The sequence below is a fragment of the Coenobita brevimanus genome, chromosome 80 (assembly GCF_032717465.1).
Source record: "Coenobita brevimanus isolate Jiangsu-jjx chromosome 80, ASM3271746v2, whole genome shotgun sequence".
NCBI lineage: Eukaryota > Metazoa > Arthropoda > Malacostraca > Decapoda > Coenobitidae > Coenobita > Coenobita brevimanus.
This window is the reverse complement of record NC_137033.1, coordinates 46,373,333-46,398,063: the sequence shown is the minus strand read 5'-3', so window position 1 is coordinate 46,398,063 and position 24,731 is coordinate 46,373,333. Positions and strand designations below refer to the sequence as shown.

At 40.8% G+C, this 24,731-nt stretch overlaps 1 protein-coding gene across 1 annotated transcript in view; it reads right to left on the bottom strand.

Annotated features, from left to right (window-relative positions):
• Nucleotides 1-202: 202 nt before the first annotated feature.
• Nucleotides 203-24,731, bottom strand: part of LOC145409354 (uncharacterized) — a 309,085-nt gene continuing 284,556 nt past the window's right edge. Inside the window, exons 8-9 of the mRNA XM_080279823.1 lie at nt 729-891; nt 203-270 (exon numbers count right to left, since the gene is read on the bottom strand). Of these exons, the coding sequence (XP_080135949.1) occupies nt 203-270; nt 729-891 (231 nt within the window). The remainder of the gene's footprint in view (nt 271-728; nt 892-24,731) is intronic.

Here is a 24,731-nt window from a genome sequence, read left to right as displayed (position 1 = left end):
GCTTCATTGCAAAGCAAAAGATGGATTAAGGAACCTAAATATTGCATTGCCAGGTGCGCCAGATGTTTCTCTTCAATTTCGTAAAAGAAAATCGATTTTCGAAATCTGAAAAATTGGTGTCGAGGCCGCCCACCAGGTCCCAATAATATTCGGATCCACGGCCATGGAGGAGCTAAGGGGGTCGTTGCTAGGCAACGAGTGGTTACCTAGCAGCCAAAACCTTGTGGACACAACTAGTTCCTAGGCTGGTCATTATGTCAGAGGTTTGGTCTGAAATCAGTTAATTCTGGAGGTTAGAAGTGCCTTCTACAATAAACCAAGACTGCTAGGGAGAATGAGGACAATCTTTGGAGGGTTGCCACTTGAAAACTAGAGGAGACATGGAAAAAAATAATGGAATATTTCCGATAGCGAATGACCTAAGATTTTGCCTATAGAAGTCAGAGCTTTTCTACGCCAATTTAATGCTTCAACAGCTCAAAATGTGAAAATTATGAAAAAGGCGGTTTTCGACCATTGCTGGGCAACGCGTAGTTGCCTAGCAACCAAAACCTTGCGGACACAGCTAGGTCACAGACTGGTCATTGTTTCCAGATTTGGTCGGCATCGGTTAATTCTAAAGGGTAGAAGTGCCTGCCACAGTTAAACAAGAAAGAAAGACTAAAAGAAAGAAAACGAGACTAACAATAAGGGCAGCATGGAACCGGGCAAAAATATATTAATCCTACTCATATCAACCTTGGTAGCAGACTGGGTAGCGCTGGGTGGGCGTGTGTTTGGCGTGAGACCGTTGCACGCGGACACTCCCTGCTCTAGGAAGGTCACAGCTCGTCTGTTGTTTTCGCCTGCGCTGTTCACGGTGGACTGACGGGTGTACCGGATCACAGGGGGCTGTAAAGGGGGACGCTGTGGTAAATACTATGTGATCAGGTGATACAGTGACTTATAATACATATAAAATCATCACCATTAACACTTAATTCCTGCCTGCACATTAATTCACTTTATTGTTTCTTTGTGTTTGTCTATCTGTCTATTTCATTATATATATATATATATATATATATATATATATATATATATATATAATGTGTGTGTGTGTGTGCTTGTAATATATTCATTCAGGTACATATGCGCATGTCAGTTCGTTTATATATACATATATATATATATATATATATATATATATATATATATATATATATATATATATATATATATATATATATACGAACTGACATGCGCATATGTACCTGAATGAATATATTACGAGCACACACACACACACATTATATATATATATATATATATATATATATATATATATATATATATATATATATATATATATAATGATTCACAGAAACACACACACACACACACACACACACACACATATACAGTGCCAGTAAAAACTGCATCTTTGGCTGCTCGACTTTCAACATAACAGAAAGGAAAAATATTATTTCTCTCATTGTTGAGAGAACTCTAGCATAAAACTGCAGCAAACGTTAGACAATTCGATTAATTTACGAGTAATTCCTAATGTCTGAGAATGTTAATATTCATGTCATGACCTGGACGGTTTTATTGTGCCAGTTAATGCTAGATGATTTCATTCGTCTCAGGATAAATACAGGAGCCTAAGAGTGTTAATGTTGTCAACTCTTCTATGGTAGACACAGCTTTACTATTCTAGTATAGGTAACGCCAGGTCATTAAATTCAGCTGAGACTTAGTCAACGATCTTTAGGTCTATAAAACTCCAAAACCACACTAAACATGCAGATAGTCTACTATACAAAAAAATTTGTCTCCTCGTATCTGAAAGGCGGCAGAGTAACGTGAGAGGAGCCATTGTTACATGCATCCACGTTCTTTGACCTAACAAGGCTGTTTTTTATGGAGTCCCTTACGGCCGAATGCAAAAGTAAAGCTTGAGACGCACTTTGGTCCAGAGTCGATCTTGAGTCAGATCCATAAAGTTATTGTCAGAAACTGAAGCTCAAATGCTAGAACGAGACTTGAACCGGACTTCAAGGTGGGGCTTCAGACCGTCCCAAAGCGAGGGTCACGGCTTATTCAAATCGGACTCAGCCAACTTAACTTAGCCATATGATGAACCGAGTTGATATCTGACATCACACTGTCTGGCTTAAATCGCGGACCTGGGGTATCCTTTGACTATTTAAAATCAGCCACTCACAACCCCAATTTTTAAATATAAAACTCAGGAAATAAGGCCACTTAAACCAAAAAGGTTTAAAAAATAACGGTACATAATAACAGTCAGTTGTCATCATTTGCATGGATGTTTTCCTTACCGAGGCTAGTTACATCACATTATGATTTTCAAATATTATACGCGCACTAACTTACTGTAGCTTATTGGATAATGCTTATTTAAATTTTGGCGAATTCACGGATTATAGGTGCAGAAATAAACCTGTTTGAATATCGCTGCCTTTCAGTACACTGAGATCTGGAGAAGTTTATAATTTGATTGCCTGATAGTGGAGCATACTAACCTATAAATAGTGTAGAGTGCAATGCACAGTTGCGCAACAGACTACATCGTTATCACTGTGTCAAATAGCAATGAACAGTAATTGAAAGGATGAAGTATAATCTACCCCCCCTCCAAAAAATAAAAAAGACTAGTATAGAATTGCATAAAATAACTTACCTTCTCTTACGTCAAAGAAGTAGTGATGGACAGACTAAATAATTGCATGAAATAGCCTGTGCAGAGTCCAGTATTTTTTTTTTAACAGAAAAACTAACAGAAAAATTAAAATGCAAGTATGATAAAAAAAAAAAAAAATCCATATACCACATTACAGGTGTCCTTTCATAAAAAATCTGTAACACCTGGACTTGAACTGCTGCAGGTGGACAGTAATGTCATGAGCGCTACCAGATCCCCGTGAAGCACGGGGGAAGGTGTGGAGAGGTGGCACAATGGATGCACCTTCGTTTGAGCATTTGCCATAAAAGAATCTGTCAGGTAATGAAAAGGAGGCAATATTCCATCTTACTTGCAGGGGAGGTAGTGTGTAATTGCTGGATAATTAATTTTTCTTATACTAGTCGCTTTGTTCTGAATATAGTCCAGTTGTTTTAATGCAACCGCTCTAAACCCACTCCATAATACTCGAGCTAACAGGGCACATGACATGTATTATAGCTAACTGCTCGTCAGTGAAAAAGTTACGGATTCTGAACAATAATCTAAGTTTCCTTGAGACTGTTTTAGCAAGGGATCTAACATAAGAAGCCTGGCTGAGGGTATTGTTAGGCCCAACACTTCCAGTGGTCATGGACAGTTTATTTAAAAACTGTTTTAGAAAGCCTACACTTTTATTGCAATGGAACTTAAAATGGGTGGCAAAGAATCACAAAACAGCGTTTACATAAGAGGAAGTTATATATGCTATAAAAATTATATGTGTGTACAAACGTACAGTACATAGCCTACATAGAGTTTTGTAAATGGTGATGGCTAATGAATTCTTAACCATATGGTATTTTATTTTCACAATACGAATAGTACCGAATATATTAAATATTGTAAAATAAACTGTAGATAAAATGCAGTTATAAAAAAAAATGTACACAATAACATTATGCAACAGAATAGTAGCTTACCCGGTACTTTACTTTAATACTGTCACTGTAATGCAAATATATCACAAGGCACTGGCGACGACATCTACCGGTAACATCTTCAGATAATGTCTGATGTAAGTTTTATACAACAATTGCCAACAAAATTGGAATTACGTGTATGTTGTATTCCTGACAAAGAAATAATCTTTATCAATTATTTTTTCATATTCTTGTGCACCCACCGTTTATTGTTGTACTGGGAGTAGTTGATAAATCATTAACAGTTTTAAAAACAAATGTACACTACAAAATCATTAAATGATAGGTCAATCGGCTCGGCCTATGAAAGGCTCATGCCTTGTTGTTACGTATAGGTTTTTGGCGGGTGTGTCAAAACAATCTGGGGATTCCGTTATTCTTCACACTGTCATTAACTTTCAACACGTATATCGTTGCTTTATTCTGGACCAATTTTTAAAACGCATTCGTTTCGGGAATAACTTAATCAAATATCCACAGATGGCGCGTGCGCGCATACAGCAACACATTATGCATATTTCTGACTTATATATATATATATATATATATATATATATATATATATATATATATATATATATATATATAGAGTTACATAGCCTATGATTTCATCATCCTCTGTGTAATTTTAACGCACAGTATGCTGCATGTTTGATCACGAGCGTGTTCTGCCTCAGTTCCCCCCTTCTACCGTTATAGTAGAGTAAGTCGTTCTCTCTGTTGCTTAGAGCGGGATTATCAGCTCTTTGTCCCCATGGCTTCATTTGCGCGTCCTGCTTACAAGTTGTATCAGGCTCTGCTGGCCCCTATATAATGAGCTCAGTCTCTGCATCATTGCCACTTAGATCTGCTCCTCATTTTGTTCACATCTCTGTCCTCCCCTGTACAGATATTATTATTGTGAGTGCTCAAGAAATCTCCAAACATCTAGCAGCTGTGTGTAATTTAAGTATAACTGTTGTTGCATTTTTTCTTGTACTGTATAGCATAAATTTAATTTGTAGGCCTAGTGAAGTTTTTGTAATTGATGTAGAGTTCTTTATGTCAGTCATTTTTTATAATAGTTTGTATCTGTAATTATTTATCTGGCATTCACTGAGTATTATCTGGTATCTCATTTTATCAGGGCTGACTTAGATAAATTTACTCTTGCTAATTTCGTGTTAATAGAGGCTATTGCAGTTAACCATATATTTAACCTGTTTATTTGCCATTACATTATCCTTATGAGTTCTGAATGTTTGTTGTTAGTTTGTGCATTAAACTTTAACTTGTAATTTTACCTAACTCTTTTGTTTTGAACCTGGAACTTTACGGGACAGTAGTGACTCTTCGTATTCTCACTTAAAGTGTACGTTATCTTTCTCTGTTCCGTAACATAAATTTGGCGACCTCATATCAGGATATTCAGGATATTATCATAAGGATATTGCTTGATATTTTGTGACTGTGATATATTCATGATGGCTACTATTTCTACACTTGATGAAGCCAAAGATTTTTTGTCAAATGTGCAAACAGTGTGTGATATAGAAAACAGAACAAAGAATGAACTTAAGCTTGTTGCTCAACAATTGGGAATTGTTGTTCGCTCTCATCATTCTAAAGATCAGATTGTTGACATGATTAATGAAAGCTTGTTTAATGTAACTCCTCCAAATGAGCAAACGCAGATTGAATTAGCTAAGTTACAGCTAGCCCTGCAGGAGGCTCGTGTGAAGGAAGCTGAATTTCAAGCACGTGCTAAGGAGGCTGATGCTAAGGAGGCAAATGCTCGTATTCAAGAGGCACAGGTACAGGCTCAGGCACAAATTGAACTTGCTAGGATTCAGGCAGACCATGAGTATCGCATGAAACAAGGTGGAACTGGATCATCTAGCTCTGATGATTTTGATGTGGCTAAAAATGTTAAACTTGTCCCTCCTTTTAATTAATCTGATTTAACAAAGTATTTTCAGTTGTTTGAGAGGGTAGCTACAGGTTTTAATTGGCCTAAGGAGTATTGGCCAGTACTCCTTCAAACTGTTCTCACTGGTAAAGCTCAAGTAACTTATGCATCTTTGCCTCAGGATCAGTCTGATAATTATGATGTAGTTAAGAGCTTGATTCTTAAGGCCTATGAGCTTGTTCCTGAAGCTTATAGAGTAAAATTTAGGACAACTTACAAGCAAGATAAGCAATCCCATGTTGAGTATGCAAAAATCAAAGAAGATTTGTTAGAGCAGTGGTTAAATTCTAAGAATGTGGATTCTGATTTTGATAAATTTAAGCAGATGATTTTGCTGGAGGACTTCAAAAGGTGTATTTATAAAGATGTAAGCCTATATCTTGATGAGAAAAGAATAGATAATTTGTCTGATGCTGCAGTTTTAGCTGATGAGTATGTTCTCACTCACAAGAGATATTCTAGAGGAAAAGGGAAAGCTGAGAGTAAGTACGTTGCCTCTACTCAGAGTACAGGTAACAGGAAAGAGAATAAGGATGATGTTTCTCAGGAAGTAAATACCAGCTTCACCTCTAGATTTCAGAAAAGTAAATGTACTTATTGTAGTAAGCTTGGTCATACTACGGAGAGATGTTTCAGGAGACAGCGTGATGTGAACAAAAAGGAGTCTTTAAATATTCAGTCAATTGGTCTAGTGTCCACTCTTGAGAGTTCCCAGAATTCTTTAACTGAGTTAACTGAACCTGCTTTGAGGGGTAACTTAAATTTTCATGATGGAGCTCCTCTTTTGAGCAGTAACGTGGGTGACACTCTCAAGAGTTCATGTGCTAATTTCCTGTCTGATGGTTTTGTCAGTCCTCTGGACAGTAATGACAGGAAATCAGTTAAAATATATCGTGACACAGGTGCTTGCCAATCCCTTATGCTGACCAGTGTTCTAGGCTCTAATGTTAATTCCTCTGATGAAACTGTTATCTTACAAGGTGTAGGGAATAATTACTTCTCTGTTCCTCTGTGCAGAGTGAATTTAGAGTCTGGTTTTGTTAATGGTTCTGTTATGGCTGGGTTGGTTGAGACACTCCCAATGTCAGGTGTAACTTTCTTACTTGGAAATGATATTGGTGGAAGTCAAGTGTGTCCAGCTCCTCAGTTGTCTAGTGAGCCAGTGGCTGTGTCCCAGGATTGTGATGTCCCTGATGTGTTCCCTGCATGTGCTGTCACTAGGGCTAAGTCTAAAGTTACTGGTGATTTAGAGGATAATGATGATGAGGATGTTATCCTAGCTGACACTTTTCTTGCTAATTTGGACCACTCACCAGATGAGGCAGTACCCCGTAGTGTTGATAATTTGTCTCGTCAAGAGTTGGTTGAGTTGCAGGTTGCTGACCCTGAGTTGAAAGGTCTAGCTAACTCTGCTTGCAGTGAGGAAGAGTCAGCCGGTGCTTCTACTTGTTATTATGTAAAGTCAGGAGTACTTATGAGGAAGTGGAGACCCCCAACAGCATCAGCCGACTGTGAATGGGAGGTTGTACATCAAGTTGTCATCCCTCGTGTTTGTAGGCAGGATATCATTAGAGTGGCTCATGATTCCAGTTTGGCAGGACACCTTGGAGTGAGGAAGACTGTGGCACGCATTTTGAAACACTTCTACTGGCCAGGTATCTTCAGGGATGTTTCCTGGTATTGTAAGTCTTGTCACACCTGTCAAGTTGTGGGGAAGTGTAATCAGACCGAAAGGTTGCACCTCTAGTTCCCATTCCTCCTTTTGAGGCGCCTTTCACCCGTGTGTTGGTGGATATTGTGGGCCCTCTTCCTAAGACTTCTTCAGGATTTTCTTATGTGTTGACCATGATTGATATGGCTACTCGTTATCCTGAAGCCATTCCACTCTAGAAATATCTCAGCAAAGAACGTGGTTAAGGAAATGCTAGGGTTCTTCACAAAGTTTGGTCTGCCTAAGGAGGTACAGTCAGACCGGGGAAGTAATTTCATGTCAAACGTTTTCAAGCAGTCTCTGAAAGAGTTGGGCATCACCCAGATCACGTCTTCAGCTTACCATCCCCAGACCCAAGGAGCGTTGGAGAGATATCATCAAACACTCAAATCGATGCTCAAGAAATACTGTTTGGAACATCAGAAAGACTGGGATAAAGGTCTTCCATTCGTTGTATTTGCTGCAAGAGAATCTCCAAATGAATCACTGGGCTTCTCACCCTTTGAACTACTGTTTGGCCATGAAGTAAGAGGACCCCTTAAGCTACTCAAGGAATGCTGGCTGTCGGAGGAAGATGACGTCAACCTGCTGGAGTATGTGATGAAGTTCAAAGAACGGCTGTCCACTGCTTTACAGCTGGCGAGAGAGAATTTAGGAGCTGCTCAGGAGAAGATGAAGACTTGGTATGACAAGAAGTCCAGGTTACACCACTTTCAGCCAGGAGATCAGGTTCTGATTCTGCTACCAGTTCATGGGCAACCTCTTCAAGCCAAGTTTAGTGGCCCTTATTTCGTGGAGAAGAAACTCAGTGATGTCAACTATGTCATCGCCACACCAGATCGTAGAAAGAGCAAGCAACTATGTCACATCAACATGCTAAAGTTATATCACAGGCGGGACGAAAATAATCCAGTCTGCACTGTAGCTGTTCCACCCGAGTCTGCAAGTGAAGCTCTCCCATGCAGTATGAGCCTGAGTGATAGTTTGGGGAAGAATCCTGATATCATGAATGATCTCCAGACTAAGCTTTCTCATCTACCACCCAAGGAAAGGCAGGAGTTTTCGGCATTACTGCAGGAGTACCCGCAAGTGTTCCGTGCCACTCCAGGAAGAACCACTGTGTTGATGCATGATGTCGATGTTGGAGACGCAAAGCCAATTAAATTGCCTCCTTACCGTGTGAACCCAGTGAAAGTTCCTCTCATCCAGAAGGAGTTTGGCTACCTGTTGGACCACAAGATGATTGAGCCCTGTCAGAGCGAGTGGAGTTCTCCTGTCACTCTAGTCCCTGAGCCAGGTGGGTCACAGCGGCTTTGCATCGACTACAGACGTGTTAATCAGATAACCAAAACAGACACTTACCCTCTCCCTCATGTGGAAGATTGCATAGACAAGATCGGAAAGGCTAGGTACATAAGTAAGTTTGATTTGTTAAAGGGATACTGGCAAGTACCTATGACTGAACGTGCTAGGAGATCTCATGTTTTGTAACATTAGGAAAGACATTTGCATGTTCTGTAATGCCATGTACAGATTGTTTTAGAGTAATAAGAAATTTCCTTTGTAAATTTCTTTTTCTTTGTGGGGAGGTGTTACATAGCCTATGATTTCATCATCCTCTGTGTAATTTTAACGCACAGTATGCTGCATGTTTGATCACGAGCGTGTTCTGCCTCAGTTCCCCCCTTCTACCGTTATAGTAGAGTAAGTCGTTCTCTCTGTTGCTTAGAGCGGGATTATCAGCTCTTTGTCCCCATGGCTTCATTTGCGCGTCCTGCTTACAAGTTGTATCAGGCTCTGCTGGCCCCTATATAATGAGCTCAGTCTCTGCATCATTGCCACTTAGATCTGCTCCTCATTTTGTTCACATCTCTGTCCTCCCCTGTACAGATATTATTATTGTGAGTGCTCAAGAAATCTCCAAACATCTAGCAGCTGTGTGTAATTTAAGTATAACTGTTGTTGCATTTTTTCTTGTACTGTATAGCATAAGTTTAATTTGTAGGCCTAGTGAAGTTTTTGTAATTGATGTAGAGTTCTTTATGTCAGTCATTTTTTATAATAGTTTGTATCTGTAATTATTTATCTGGCATTCACTGAGTATTATCTGGTATCTCATTTTATCAGGGCTGACTTAGATAAATTTACTCTTGCTAATTTCGTGTTAATAGAGGCTATTGCAGTTAACCATATATTTAACCTGTTTATTTGCCATTACATTATCCTTATGAGTTCTGAATGTTTTGTTGTTAGTTTGTGCATTAAACTTTAACTTGTAATTTTACCTAACTCTTTTGTTTTGAACCTGGAACTTTACGGGACAGTAGTGACTCTTCGTATTCTCACTTAAAGTGTACGTTATCTTTCTCTGTTCCGTAACAATATATATATATATATATATATATATATATATATATATATATATATATATATATATATATATATATATCCATATCAATCTTCTTTCGATCTATCTGTCTGTCTATTTCTCTTTCTATAAATATCCATATATTAGTCCAAATTCACGTAAAAAGAAACTCAGTTTTCTTACCACACGCACTGGCACCTTCGCACCTTATTTCATATACCAGCATTCAGCAATAGCTCATGTGTTCCACATAATGTATGCATCGTTCACATTTCCTGTCTGCTCTTTCTGTCATACATTATTTCTAGATCCACGCAAGCAGCATACAACTTCCTGCCTCTTTGTTAATACTTACTACTACTATACAACTTAGAGAGAATATCTTATCTACACACATCCTCCCTTTCTTAAAATTCCATTTTTCCTCTCCAGCCAATTTCTCGGTTGTGCCCGTAACTCTGTTAACAAATATCCTGCCATATAGCTTTCCCACTACACTAAGAAGACAGTGTCCCTATAAAATACTGAAAAATTTTTCCCCCTTCTTTTTATACAAGGAAACTATTATTTCTTCATTTATAGTCCTTTGGCTCTCTACCATCCTCGCAAACGAAGCTGCACACTCTCGAGATCTGTTCAGTCATTATATATTCCCTATATTTCAACATTCCGTCACACACATCGTATATTCCTGGTGTTTTCTACATTGGACTTTTTTCATTACCCTACACAATTCCATCCTACTGATCCCTTCCTGTCTTCTCGCCTCTTCTCTAACTCATTCCCAACCAATTATGAGTGTACTAGTACTCCTTTTGTTTTCTACAATCAGCAGCCCAATAAAATGCTTATCCATTCGATTATATACTGTCACCTCTCCACCATTATTTTACCAGTAAAACGCCTTTGTCGGCGAGGTACGAGCGAGGATATTTAAATCCGAAAGCATCGAAATGTTGCCGTACACCTGGAGGATGCCTAGAGTATACTGATGGCTATCTAGCTACCAAGTTTCATACCTTTACGACAAACTCTTTGGCCTGTGGCCCTCTTTGAAGATATTTGACATGCTGCACTTGGCGCGTGTCACCTGCCACGATGCACCGCCTGGGTGTGATGCAACCTGTCAAAAATATATATTAAAGAATTGGGCTACCATATGATTCCAACCACGCAGTGATCGGTCCTGTGGTTGCTGAGATAATTATAAGCTTCTCAAAAACGTTAACGGCTCGGGCCTCTCATTAGTGAGAAAATGCTGCTACTTGACAAGAAACTCGCAAGGGCTTCGCCCTCGCTGGCAGTCACTTTTATCTTGATATTTCCTGTACTACCGGCTGTTTAGGTGTTAATTTACTGCTTGACCTCTTTCCAGAATAGCTTCTTACATTTCCTCCTTATTCTCAAGTACCTTTGAAATTCCTCATCCACTCTCTCCTACGATGTCTTCCTACCTCTACACTTCTCAACACACAATCCTCTGTTAAGCCTCGTACTTCCCATCCAGTTACAATATGCTTTCTTACCTTCCACGACATGCTTCATATCCTTATTTCACCACGTTGTTCCTTTTACAGTATTACCTCTTTTCGTATCTGCATACGTTCTCTCACATACTCTTACACAGTGCTTCCTCCTGTAGCCCCATTATTCATATAGTCCACCTCCCACATCTGTTGTAAATCATCTCTGTCTGTCGCCTCTCCACTTCCTTCTTGTATAGAACCCTTTTCCTCCAGCAGCCGTCTACGCACTGTTTTGCAACATATATTTTCTGAGGCCCTTCCGTAATCATGCTCACTCATCACTTTTCACTTTTATTTCTGACACTACTACAAAATGATCAACAAGTTACTCCTTAATTCCCATATATTCGCTAGTATTAATTATAAATCTTCTCTAAGAGGAATAAAATCATCATGGTCGTTATAAAGATTATCTTAAAAGTCTTTTTGCCAGTCGTTTCGACAATTATTTTATGTCATCTTCAATGGTTCAAACCTAATAGAAAAAAAATTACTTAAGTAAAAGTACGTTACATAATTGTAACACACACACACACACAAACGAGAATAGGAAGTGATACTCACAGATATGCGCCTCTCGTGGCGTGAAGTGCCCCTCCCTGCCTTGTACTCTTGATACTGCGATGTTACACACAGCAACGCGTACGTCTGGGGGGGAAAGGGACAGTAATGAGAGAGAGAGAGAGAGAGAGAGAGAGAGAGAGAGAGGGGAAGGGAAGGTTGTGGTTTTAGATTTAGATACATTTATGGAGAAAAATACCGGTACATATATCAGCGTATGGATACATTATCTACAAAAGATGATGGTAATTCGGTAGCCAACTTCCCGACAACTTTTGATTGTCAGATACAGTCGATACATAAACAAAATTCTCACTGGAAAATCTTAGAGAAAAATTATCTATCTATCTATCTATCTATATACCGCGTATATATATATATATATATATATATATATATATATATATATATATATATATATATATATATATATATATATATACTGTATATTTATTTATATTTAGTTTATATTTATATATACATACGTAAAATGCAAGAAAGAAAGAACCAAAGGCAAGGAGCCCGGATGTTTGTTTCTTAAAAAAAAAAAAAAAAAAAAAGCCAAAAAAAAGATCGGTTATTTTTTAGGTGCTTTGACAAAATACTTTTAATAAACTGGAGATAATACGCACTAGGAAATACAGGCAGAGAAAGACAATTTCAGAGATTACTTGTTGCATATAAAAAGGACTAGAAGTAATGGTTAACTCTTGCATTACAGAGCTGGGAAGAAAAGGGATAAGAATACGCTGCAGGACGGGTAATACGCACCAGCCATAGTAGTGGAAAGATGCAAGCAGATAGCTCAGGGATGCAGCGACCATTTAATAAGTGTTAGAAAAGAGAACAAGATGCATGCGTGCGGCGAGGAAGTGCGGAGACGGAGGTTGAAGGGAGCCAATAAAAGTAGGAGAGTTAATGAGAAGAAAAAACCTCTGACTTCACCTTGTTGAGAACAGCTGTATGTGTTGAGTCTCCCCAAACATGAGAGTTGTGCTCTACACAGGGACGAATAAAATCCCTATATAAGGTCAACAACTGTGTAGGAGCAAAGGGTACATCAATCGACTTAGCATGTTATCTCTTGGAAGCAGAGTTTACAAGAAAGGTAAAATGATCTTTCGAAGATAAATCCCAAGAGAATGAAAGGCCAAGAATGTTCAATGATGATGCAAGATTTAGTTGGATATTGTATAAAAATTAAAGGATACTCCTGTGGAGTATTTCGACAGGTCGAAAGATGTACGGCGTGAGTTTTTGATGAATTAAAAACAAGATTATTTTTGTCCCAGTTCGAGATACTAGCTAAGTCAGACATTAGGTGTGCCATAGCCTCATCCTTTTTTTGTTGAAGTAACTGCTGAGACAGATTCTACGAGGAGGAAATGGAAAGGTGAAGGATGGAGTCAGCATCATATACGAAGGTGGATTTAGATGTACAACTGAGATCATTGATGAATAGAAGGATGAAAATTGTGATATGACAGAATCCTGAGGAGCACCACTACTGATGGCCTTAGGAGAAGAATGGTCGACGTCTACAACATCAGCTACAGAATTACCCAAAAGGAACCTAGATATGAAAGCACAGATTGTAAGATAGAAACCATTAATTGTCAGTTTGGAAATTAAAGAATTGGAGTCGATCAAAAACCTTTGACATGTGTTGTGGAATGCCAACGTTTTCGGCACTGTACCGAAAGGGGGATGACCAAGATTAAGTGAGAAGATGGCAAGGGGATCGTCCGTGGAGAAATCCATATTGGCGATCAGAAAGAAGGTTATGACAAGGTGATTCTTTTTGTTAATAACTGATCAAGAACTTCAGAAATACAGGATGTTAAAGCAAATGGATGATAGCTAAAGGGCTGAGAACGGTTACCCTTCTTTGGGACAGGCTGAAAGACAGCAAACTTCCGACAAAAAGGAAACGTACAACTCAACAGACAAATGCAAAAGAGTTTTCCTAGGCAGGGGCTAAGCACAGAAACGCAGTTCTTGAGGGCAAAAGAGGGGACCCCATCAGGCCCATTTGCCTTGTTATAGTCGCGGCGAGCGACTCTTAGGTTGTTATTAGCGTACCCTGGCAACCTAGCATTCAAAAGTGCGTCTGATTTCGTATATAATATGAGACGCATGTGATTCGTGTATTATACGTTCGTGTATAATAATATTCGTGTATAATATATTCGTGCATAATAATATGATATGCTTATAATATAATGCGAAATCGGACGCACTTTTGAATGATAGGTTGCCAGGATACGATAACGACAACCTTAAAGTCTTGCGCCGCTACTATAGTACTGAAGCCAGTGATGGAAGAGAGTGCATCTGCTGAAGAAATTTTAACGTCAGTCATGAGGAAGTAAGAGATGGGAAGTCATGGAGGAACAGCGCTGGAATCATCTGAGGTGAAATTGGAGGAGAAAGACTAAGCAAAGAAACCTGCTTTTTCAATAGAAGAAACAGCTAGTGAACCATCATAGTGGAACAGAGGAGGGAAGGCTGATGAATTAAAATTGTTAGAAAGTTTCTGACAAGATGCCAGGAGTGGGAAGAATGTGAGACAGAGAGTTCAGAGCATTTAGAACAAATGAAATTTTTCTTGGCACACTAAAGAACAGACTTAATACGGTTCTGGACAGAGACATAAAAGTGATGAGATTCAGGGGTGGGTTGGTTATGGTACGGTTGATAAAGCCTTCACCTTATTGTGGACAGCATGAGAAGAAACGTGATTAAACTTTTTTTTTTGTTAAATAGTCACAGGATAAGAGAATGGAATGTATGCTTCCATGCCCGAAAGAGAACCCTCGTAATGTGTGAGGCACATTCAGATGGCTCATGGCCATAGAAGCAATAATCAAGCCAGACAAAATTAAAGAATTTCTGCCTGACTGCCTCCCAATCAGTAGCTCAAAAGTGCTGCAGCCGCCACTTCTTGGGAGGGTGCACACGCCTTACTGAGGTGACTGGAAAAGTTAAGGTGATAAGGCTGTGTTCAGAGGACCCCAATGGAGAGAAGAGATTAACAGCATAAATACAAAGATTAGTTGTATGGACGACATCAAGTATGTTGGAACTCTCTTCAAGGCAGTCAGGGATATGTATAGGGTGGTGTACAAGCTGCTCTAGGTCATTAAGGATCGATAAAATGTAGGCTTGTGCAGCAGGTGGATCAGTGAAAGGAGAGGAGAACTAAAGGTGGTGGTGAAATTTGCAGTCACCTAGAATGATGATTTCAGGAAGTGGAGAAATTGTTAGGATCTGTTTCATGTTAGAAGTAAGATAGTTAAAGAATATTTCAGGGTCAACAGAATTTGGGGATACAGTCAGTCCTCCCCTAATGCGCTTTGCTGCAGTGCGATAATGCTCTAATGCAGCATGATTTTGCAGAAGGAAATAAACATTCTAACGTGGGCACTGTTAGCGTAACACAGTAATTTGAACCGGGTGGGCTGTGATATGATGTGAGTCGCTCTGCCTCACAATGCTTGTCGTCATCGCCCGCCAATCATGCTTCACCTTTCTTGCTCTCCCAGCCACCCAACCAGTCAGGACCCCCTTACCTCACTCCTGCCTCCTGTGTTCCCCTCTCGGCCCACTCCTACCCACATCCTCCTCCTCAGCTAGCCTTGTGTTCTCCCCCTCTACCTCATCTCCGGCGATGTGTCTGCGCTTCTCCTCATATAAGGTACAATAAATAAAAAAGTCCTATTGGCCTAATGTATTTTTTGTAACCATATTAGTTCTTTTAGGAGGTTTAAATTGGGGGGTATAAAAAATTTTGCACCCTGGGGGGCGGGGGGGGGAAGTGGACTTTGGGCAGGGGTCCGGAAGGAAATAGAGGTTTTCAAGAGTCCCTCTAATGTGATATTTGCCTAACGTGAGTCGGTGCGGAAGCATATACCAGCGTCAGGGACGACAGACTGTACGTACACAACACGGGTATATTTCGTCAGTAAATGACAGGATGGCCTAAGACAGAGAATAAAGAATTCAGAAGATTCAAATTCAGTAATGAAAGAGGAAGATACGGTATTCTGCACCTATGCACAACATGCACCATTTGCTTCGAGGTGAACTTAGAGAAATTACGGAGATTCAGATAAGGATTTTCTATCAATCACCTCACACAGCTGAGTCTCAATTTTGAAGAGAAGGTGAGGTCTAGAGAAAAAGAGGCGATGTTCTACAACAAGAAAGTTGCAGGAAAGACAATGAATGGTGCGTAAGTAAATATAGAGTGAGTCAGACAGCGATTCCATTCATCTCACATGGCCGTCACCGGGAAAGGGGCTGGTCTGGGGGGGGCTTTGATAGCCCCTCCTTGGGAGCTCCTAATTTGTGTGTTGAGATCTATTTTATCTAAATTCATAGTAAGAAGTTTGGTGTGCAATGTCCATGTGGTGTGTTGTTGTTGACAGGAAGTTGTATAGAAGAGTATGCTGGCCAACTCACTGTGATACCAAAACAAAATGTTCAGCAAAGGGGGATGGTCAGAAGCTATTCCTGTGGGCTGATGAAACAGCATCTCCATCTCTCCGTTTCATCAGCTGTCCATCCACCCTGGGAGTACCTCCCTGTTTGACTGGTGCTACAATCAACTCCCTACACACACACACACACACACACACACACACATATATATATATATATATATATATATATATATATATATATATATATATATTAAATTCTCACTTATTGGGCATAATTTTGCCAAGCTCTGCACTGGTTACTGTGAAACACTGGATATTCCATAGTACCCCCATCAGCTCACTATTAGGTGTCGAGCAAGGTATTGTGCTAATATCCGTCTCGAACCCGTATCCTGGCAACATTCCCATGAGTAAAAGATGATATTTAAGCATTAGTTACAAAAAATATTGATACAATACATTAATACAGTAAAGCAGTGCCGGTTGGGTACCATTTTTGAGCCGGTTGAATCAACTCAGTGCCGGATGTTGCATAGAATCATTGGTTACATCCCATTTCGGTGCAGGATATTGCATAATTTCGCCGGATATTGTTTTAATGGAGCCGAGCGTGCAGCACCAGGTATTGCATTGTGCCACATACTCCGACGATAGGTAAATGATTACTAGTGGAGAAGGGAGAAAAAGTGAGCAGATGGAGAGAACACTTTAAGGAACTGTTGATCATAGAGGATGGAAGTGATGCCAGTATAAGTAGCTGGGGAATGGCTAGGAGAAGGAGGGAGGTGAGAAGACAGGAAGAAATCAGTAGGATAGAAGTTGTGGAAGCAATGAAGAAAGTTAAACTGGGGAAAGCCCCAGGAATTGATTAAGTGTGTGGTGAAATGTTGAAGCATGGGGAAGAGATAGTAGTAGAATGGATGTGGAAGATGTGCAGATTGGCCTGGGAGGAAGGTAGAGTTCCGGAGGACTGGAATTCAGGTATAATTATTCCCTTGTACAAAGGAAAAGGGGAAAAAGAAGTGTGTGGTAATCATAGGGGCATTTGTCTTCTTAGTATAACAGGAAAAGTTATGGTAGGATACTTATTGACAGAGTTAGGCAAATAACAGAGGAATTAGTTGGAGAAGAACAGGGAGGCTTTAGGAAGGGAAGAGGTTGTGTAGATCAGATATTCATTCTTAGATCTTTAGTGGAAAAGTTTCTAGAGAATGGAAAGAAGTTGTATGCGGCTTTCATGGATTTGGAGAAAGCATTTTACAGGGTGGATAGACAAGGATTGTGGAAAGTATTAAGAATATATGAGGTAGATGGGAAGTTGTTGAATGCTGTGAAGAGTATGTATGATGGTGCTAAGGCTGCAGTGCGTGTGGATGGTGAACTGAGTGAATTTTTCTCTTTGAAGGTTGGGTTGAAACAGGGATGTGTCATGTCTCCATGGTTGTTCAATCTGTACATGGATGGGGTAATAAAAGAGGTACAAGGTAGGGTAGTGGATGTTGGAGTGGCCCGGGTGAGAGAGGGTAATGTTTGGAAACTCCCTGTATTGTTGTTTGCAGATGATACTGTGTTGTTGAGTGAAGACGAAGGGGAGCAGCAAGGCTTGGTGGATGAGTTTGAGAGAGAGTTTATGAAACGGAATCTAAAGGTGAATGTAGGAAAGAGTAAAGTGATGGTCTTTGAGAGAGGTGAAGTCAGTGAATGTACAGCGAGGTTGGATGGTGAAGAATTGGAAAATGTGAGTACGTTTAAGTACTTGGGTAGTGTGATGAGTAAGGATGGAGGTTTGGAGGGTGAAGTGCTTGAAAGGGTACAGCAGGGAAGAAAGGTTGCTGGTTCCTTGAAAGCAGTGATAAGAAACAGGGAAGTGAGCATGGAAGTGAAAAAGTTACTACATGACAGTATTGTGATACCAACTCTAACGTATGGAAATGAAGCTTGGACGTTGTTGGAGGGGCACAAGTCAAGAGCGAGAGCAGTGGAAATGAGTTATTTAAGAGGAACCTGTGGAGTCACATGAAGAGACAGGCTGACAAATGAGTATATAAAGGAGCGTTGTGGTGTTGATGTAGATGTGATAGGATGCTTTAGGAGGAATACACTGAGGTGGTTTGGTCATGTGGAGAGGATGGAGAGTCAAAGACTGTCGAAGAGAGTGTATGTGAGTGAGGTGGAGGGGGGAGAGGGGGGAGGCCGGGGGATGAGATGGAGGGATGGGATGGAGAGGTATATGAGAGAGGGGGTGTGAGTTGGGAAGAGGACAGTGAAATGGCGGGGGACAGGGCGACGTGGAGGCGATTTGTTTGTGGCCACCCCGAACGGGATTGAGGCGTCTGGCAATATATATATATATATATATATATATATATATATATATATATATATATATATATATATATATATATATATATATATATATATATATATAAAGAGAGAGAGAGAGAGAGAGAGAGAGAGAGACTGTAGAAATGTGTGGTAGGTGGGGGCACTCACCATCCACTCATTTGATGTAGTGTTGCTCTCTGGTGTCTGTCCTTTCCTGTCCTCCATACTTCTTTCCATCCATCCTCTTCTGTCTTTCTTTCCTTCATTCTTTCCTCTTCCTTCTGCTCATGGGTGACTCTACACTGAGTGAAAAGCCAAATGGTTTCCTGTACACCAGGAAACCATTTACTATGTGGGTGGTAACCATTTAACCAAATTTTGGCGCCTGATGGTTTAGTGGGTAATAACGGTGCTCCAATCAGATGAGCCGGTGAAGGTTTATATCCAAGGGATGGTTGGGGTTTATTGCTAAGGTAATGCCACTCAGGGATGAGTGAGGCTGGTCACTCTCATCTTAAATGCCAGGACCAACTTGCCTAGCCCCGGGCTCCTACGCTCCTCATATATATATATATATATATATATATATATATATATATATATATATATATATATATATATATATGATATATATTATATATATATATATATATATATATATATATATACAGTATATATATACAGTATATACAGTGGGCTCGCACAGTGCACGAGAGATTGGGCGGTCCTGGTCCTTGTGCACTGTGAAATCGGACACTGTGAATACATATCTTATGGGAAAAATTACATATGGGTGGTACCCCCTCACACCTGGGCATTTTTTGGCCCTTAGAGACATAATAAAGGTCAAAATTTTCAGACGTTGTACTACAGATATTGCTACAGTACCAAAAATATGGGTAGTCACCATAACGACAGTAGACAATAGGCCTGATGGACTTAAATAACGGGTACCGAGGCACGGCAACACTTACAGCGCTATACCCCTTGCCGCACCAACAGTTCCTTCCACAGACTCCTCTTATGAGCACCTTCCCCAGGAGCCTCAAAGTCATTCACTTCGGCCATAAACCCCTCGAAGTCCAATGCTGACACTTCTGACATTGCATCTTCTTCATCATCAACAGGAACAGTATCAGACCATGCAGCTGGTTCCTCAATTTCACCAACTTGAGCCCACTGTGTGTAGCTTGTTATGAGCGTCTGTCTTCTCCTGCTTGTTTCTTGCCTGTGCCTGTCTGTGTAAAAACGGAAGAATTTGTCGATACCAACCAAAACTTCCTCTATTCTTAGGCTGCTCACTTCCTGTTCCTTTACTTCTTCCTTGAGCTTATCCATGGCAGCAAGGATCTTGCTTATTCTTGACATACACAGCTCTATATTCCTCCATCACACTAGACTGCTCAACTTGACTCTGCCTGGTGTCGGGCTCTGCGTCAGCCTCATCTATCCGTTGCAAGACTTCCTCGGGAGGCTGTTCCTCATTAGCAGCGTGCACTTCCCGTATATTCGCCTACGTAATGTCCTCGAAACCTGGTACAGCTTGTGCTGCTGTCAGTGTTGCTGCCTCAGCCTTGGCCAATGCTTGAATGGCAGTCTCTTGGGTCGTGCATAGGTAAGGCACGAGCATTCACCACTCATGGTTTACTGTTGCAGGTGTAATCTGGTGCCATGCTTGTAGGAGAAAGTCAATCTGCGTCCTTCACTGTAAAACGACGCCAAAATGCCTCAACAGTCAGGTCACCTGTGGCAGGTCGGGATACAGCTGCTGGCGGAGATGGTACAGCAGCAGGTGCCTCATGAAGGTCTTCGTCGTGATCTTCTTGTAAGGCATGAAGCTCCTGTTGTGTGTCAGTCTTACTGCATAGGTAGTCGTACACTTGCTTGTGGTAGAAGTGCTTCACAGTTGCGATCAGTTCTTGATCCAGTGGCTGCATTAGTGACGTCGTCCGGGGCGGCAGAACCACAACACGACAATCCTTGTGCAGTTCTTCTAGGTATGGAGAGTGACTTGGTGCATTGTCTAGCACGACGAGCATCTTAACCCCTAAATCCCACAATTAGATCTGGCTCGTCTGCCACTGGAGCCACAATTTGAGGGTGTTTTTTTGACTTTCACCAAGGGGAAAATCAATATGTTCTGGCTAAAGAGGAAGAATTTACACACCTGACAGCACAATCGGCACCTCCCTAGGCCTAATGGTTACCGCACAATCAAGGATAAAGTTAAACAAAAAAATAGTTACCCCCAAAATTTTTGAAAGCCCCCATAGTTATGATAACTAACTATTTCTATTATTGAAATACGTCATTGCAATATTATATGTCACACCAAACCCTCTAGAACAGGTGTTTTGGGGTGTGGGGAGATTACTTACTTTTGGAGAGAGAAAGTACCCTGTGGGGAGAAGGTTTGTAGGGATGGAGGTTGGATAAAGCTGTCACGAATCAAATTTGCGACATTTTCCTTTTGTGAGAAGCCACGAACTATTAGTGGAAAACTCACTGTTTATTGTTCAGTTAACCGCTCATTCGGATGGAAGCTTTGTCAAATCAATTTTTCAGTGTCATACGTTATCGTCTTTGCGTGAGACATTGGCGCTTCCGCTGAACAATTTGTTTTGGGTGCGTCTCGCTCACTCGACCGTTAGAAAAATGCGGCCTACTGCTCCCCCTTTTTTCCCCACGACTTACGCAGTCAAGTGTTTGTTGTGACGGAGAGAGGTCCTGTGCTCCAGAAGTGTGAGAGGTCAGCTAGCACCCAAGCTCCACTAGTACAGTCTCCAGACTCCCATCCCTGGTTCAGCTTTGGGTGATACGCAGCATTCATCGACCAGTATTTCCTTTTTGTATTTCCCTAGTCTTAAGAGTTTAATTAAGGTGTTTTTCCTAGGCGTAAGGATTTAGCTCTTGTGTGAGTGAGTGAGTGCGATCTCATTAATTTGATTTTGAATTGTAATGTTAAATTTATTTTGTAATCAATAAATTTAACAGTTCTTTTGTTTGAGCTTAATGTAAAGTAAACTCTTGTTTCATTTCTCCATAATTAAGCTTATTTCCCATATAGCTCCTAGCTTGCATAAACGTTTTGCTATTCATAACTGGTACTTAGACCAGTTTTGTATTAAACTTAAAATCCGTTGTGCCTCCTAGGAGTTAAGCATCAGCAAGAACCTGATGTTAGTATTAGTTATTTATTGTCAGGGGTGAAGTAACTTTCTCCAGAGGCTACAGTACTAATGAACAGCAATTGAGTAATTAGTCTCTGCTGTGTACTGTTGAGAAAGTTTATAAATTCTCGTTCTTAGAGAATCGTGCACAAGCCAGCGTAAAGTAATCGTTGCTTGATGTTGCAAGACAATCATTGTCTCTGCTCTTCAATATTATTGAATATTATTATCAATTAAATAATATTGAGCAGATATTTTAAAAACCCAGTGATATTTATAAAAACCTCGTGACAATTGGCGACCTCATTCGAGGATATTAACTCCTAGCTCTAAAGCTATTCACGAGATAGTACTCACTCGTTCATATTTAGGTATTTATCATTAAAGTTTATAGGCACAAGCTTACTGGTGTTTACCGTTAATTTAGCAAGTGAATTTTTGCTTTATTAATCCATAGAGTACTTAACTCTATTTAGTAGTTTATTCTTGGTAATGCTAGACGATTTTATTTGCTCCTGGGAAGTCACCGTACTCCATTGTGTTTATTATTGAGTCTTCCCAGTCATTTGCATTTTTGCTCTAATCTTTGCCAGTTAACTAGATAAGACTGGTCACCACTAGCTTGTGTCTGTATTCTTTATTTGTGTTATTAGCATTCGTTTGCGAAGCAGTATCAGCCACGCAACCGACCGTCGGGACAAACTTTTTCACCACCAGCTTCAGCAGCATGTGGTGGTCACGTCCCTCCTACCAGTATGGGTACTTCCCCCACAGTTCACTAGTCCCACAGTGACCAGTGAACCCCCCTCCACAGATGGCCAATGTTCCATCTTCCCAATATAATCTCACAAGGCACAATGTTTGCCGCATCAATTCAGCAGCCTCATGAGTGGCTAGCTGCTTCCTCCACAGGCCCTCCCACAGGTGACAGTACCTTCCTTGTTCAGCCAGGGTTTGTGGGAGACATTCCTGTGAAGGTCCTGAGAGAGTCTAGTTTGGCCTGAGCAGTATACAGGTCGACAGATCCATGCAACCTTATTGATGGATCAGTGAGACTGTTCCCCTGGAGGCATGGTAGTCCAGGTGGCATTCTCCATTTTATACTGGTACGACACACTTGCAGTTGGTCATGCCAGAACCTTTATTTGAACTCATCATCGGAAATATTTCCGGTGTCAAGGATAGTTGCTCCGATGATGACGCTGTACTTCCAGACTCTCGGGGTTGCTGCGGCAACACGAGCCATGGCTGAGGCTCCAGACTGTGTCACCCCAGTGATCATTGAATCGCCGCAAAGATCTGATGTATAGTCAACTTGTTGTACAAGAACAACATTCTGACCCGACACTTGCTGCCGTGCGAACAAACAAAAGGGTCGAGTGATTGGCATTCACGGGGAGGTCAAGCCAAGTTCCTTCGCAAACAAGGACTGTGCCTGCATCGTGAGTCACCGCAGAACACCCGAGGGCGAGGTTCGACTGCAGTTTGTCGTTCCCGCTGGGTACCACCTAGCAGTGTTACAGTGGGGTCATTGTTCAGCCTCAGGAGGTCACATGGGCAAAAGGAAGACCCAGTGCTGTATCCGAGCTGACTTTTTCTGGCCAGGGATTAGACGAGACATAGATAGTTTTGTCTGTTCCTGCAGTGTGTGTCAAAAGTAACACCACTAATCAAGGACATGTCCTTCCTGTGCCATCCTATAACCACACCTGTAATCTCTGAGTCAGTTGAGAGACAGGGTAGGGCAGAAGTGGATGCAGACCTGACGTCAAGCTCATTGGCCCCCACATGACACATTATGTCCAGGGCCTGTACATACAAATTATGTACCGTAGGTTAAGGGGGAAGCTCTGAAAGAGAACCCCGTAGAGGCGATTCGAGGCTATGGAAGACCCAAGTTTGGTAACAAGGATTCTTCAGCTCCCTGATACTAAGAGGTACTGTAGGTTAAGGGGGAAGTGAGAACTCCGCAGAGGCGACTTGAGGCTATGGAAGACCCGAGTTTGCACAAGGATTCTCAGCTCTCCAATACTAATATAAGTACTGTAGGTTAAGGCACAAAGTTGAGGACCCGTGTGCAGTTCGAGGCTATAGAAGACCCGAGTTTGCACAAGGATTCTCAACTTTGCCGTCACTAATCGTGTGCTATAATTAATCATGACCTCGAATGTACGAAGCTTAGGCTGTCACTTGTATTTTTCGGCCAGAGTGTATTTTTCATAGCATGTACTGATTGCTAGGCAGAGAGAGTAATTGTAACTTAATAAGAATTTTGTCTCACTGACACTTTTGATGCTCCACCTTAATTGGTTTTGCAGGTACAGCAATGGGTGTAGCAGTTTTGCTGTGCGGGCCAGCTGATCGTCTGCCGCACACTGCCGCCTCTTCTCTGCCTTCGTCGTCGTCATATTATTATTTATTGTGTCATTTTACACATAGGTACAGTTACACTACAACTGTCACACCTACACCGTGTATTACATACACCACGCTACACAACAATTAGTTGTCAGTGTAAATGTAGCGAATTTTCGCTCAGTTTGTCCTGAGTACAGGATTTTCAATTGCCGCCACGTGACTTTTTCCCTCAAGCTTGCTTCTATTAACTTAAATACGAGGTTTTTTTTTCGTTCACTGGCGACTGCGACTTTCTCCTGTAGCAGGATAGCACACAAACCACAGTGTGGAATCTTGTGTGACTGAGTTAGGATGTGTACATATATATATATTCCACAAATTTTTTCCCATAAGGAAAAAAATTTAATTCTTGTAGGGGCGTAATGTCACTAATCAAATTTGCAGGACATTTCCCTTTTGTGAGAAGCCAATGAACTGCTAGTGGAAAACTCACTGTTTTATTTGTTTAGTTAACTGCTCATTCGGACAGGAAGCTTTGTCAAATCAATTTTTCAGTGTCATACGTTATCGCTTTTGCGTGAGACATTGGCGCTTCCGCTGAACAATTTGTTTTGGGTGCGTTCTCGCCCAACGACCTATGCTAGGAAAATGCGGCTCTACTGTCTCCTTTT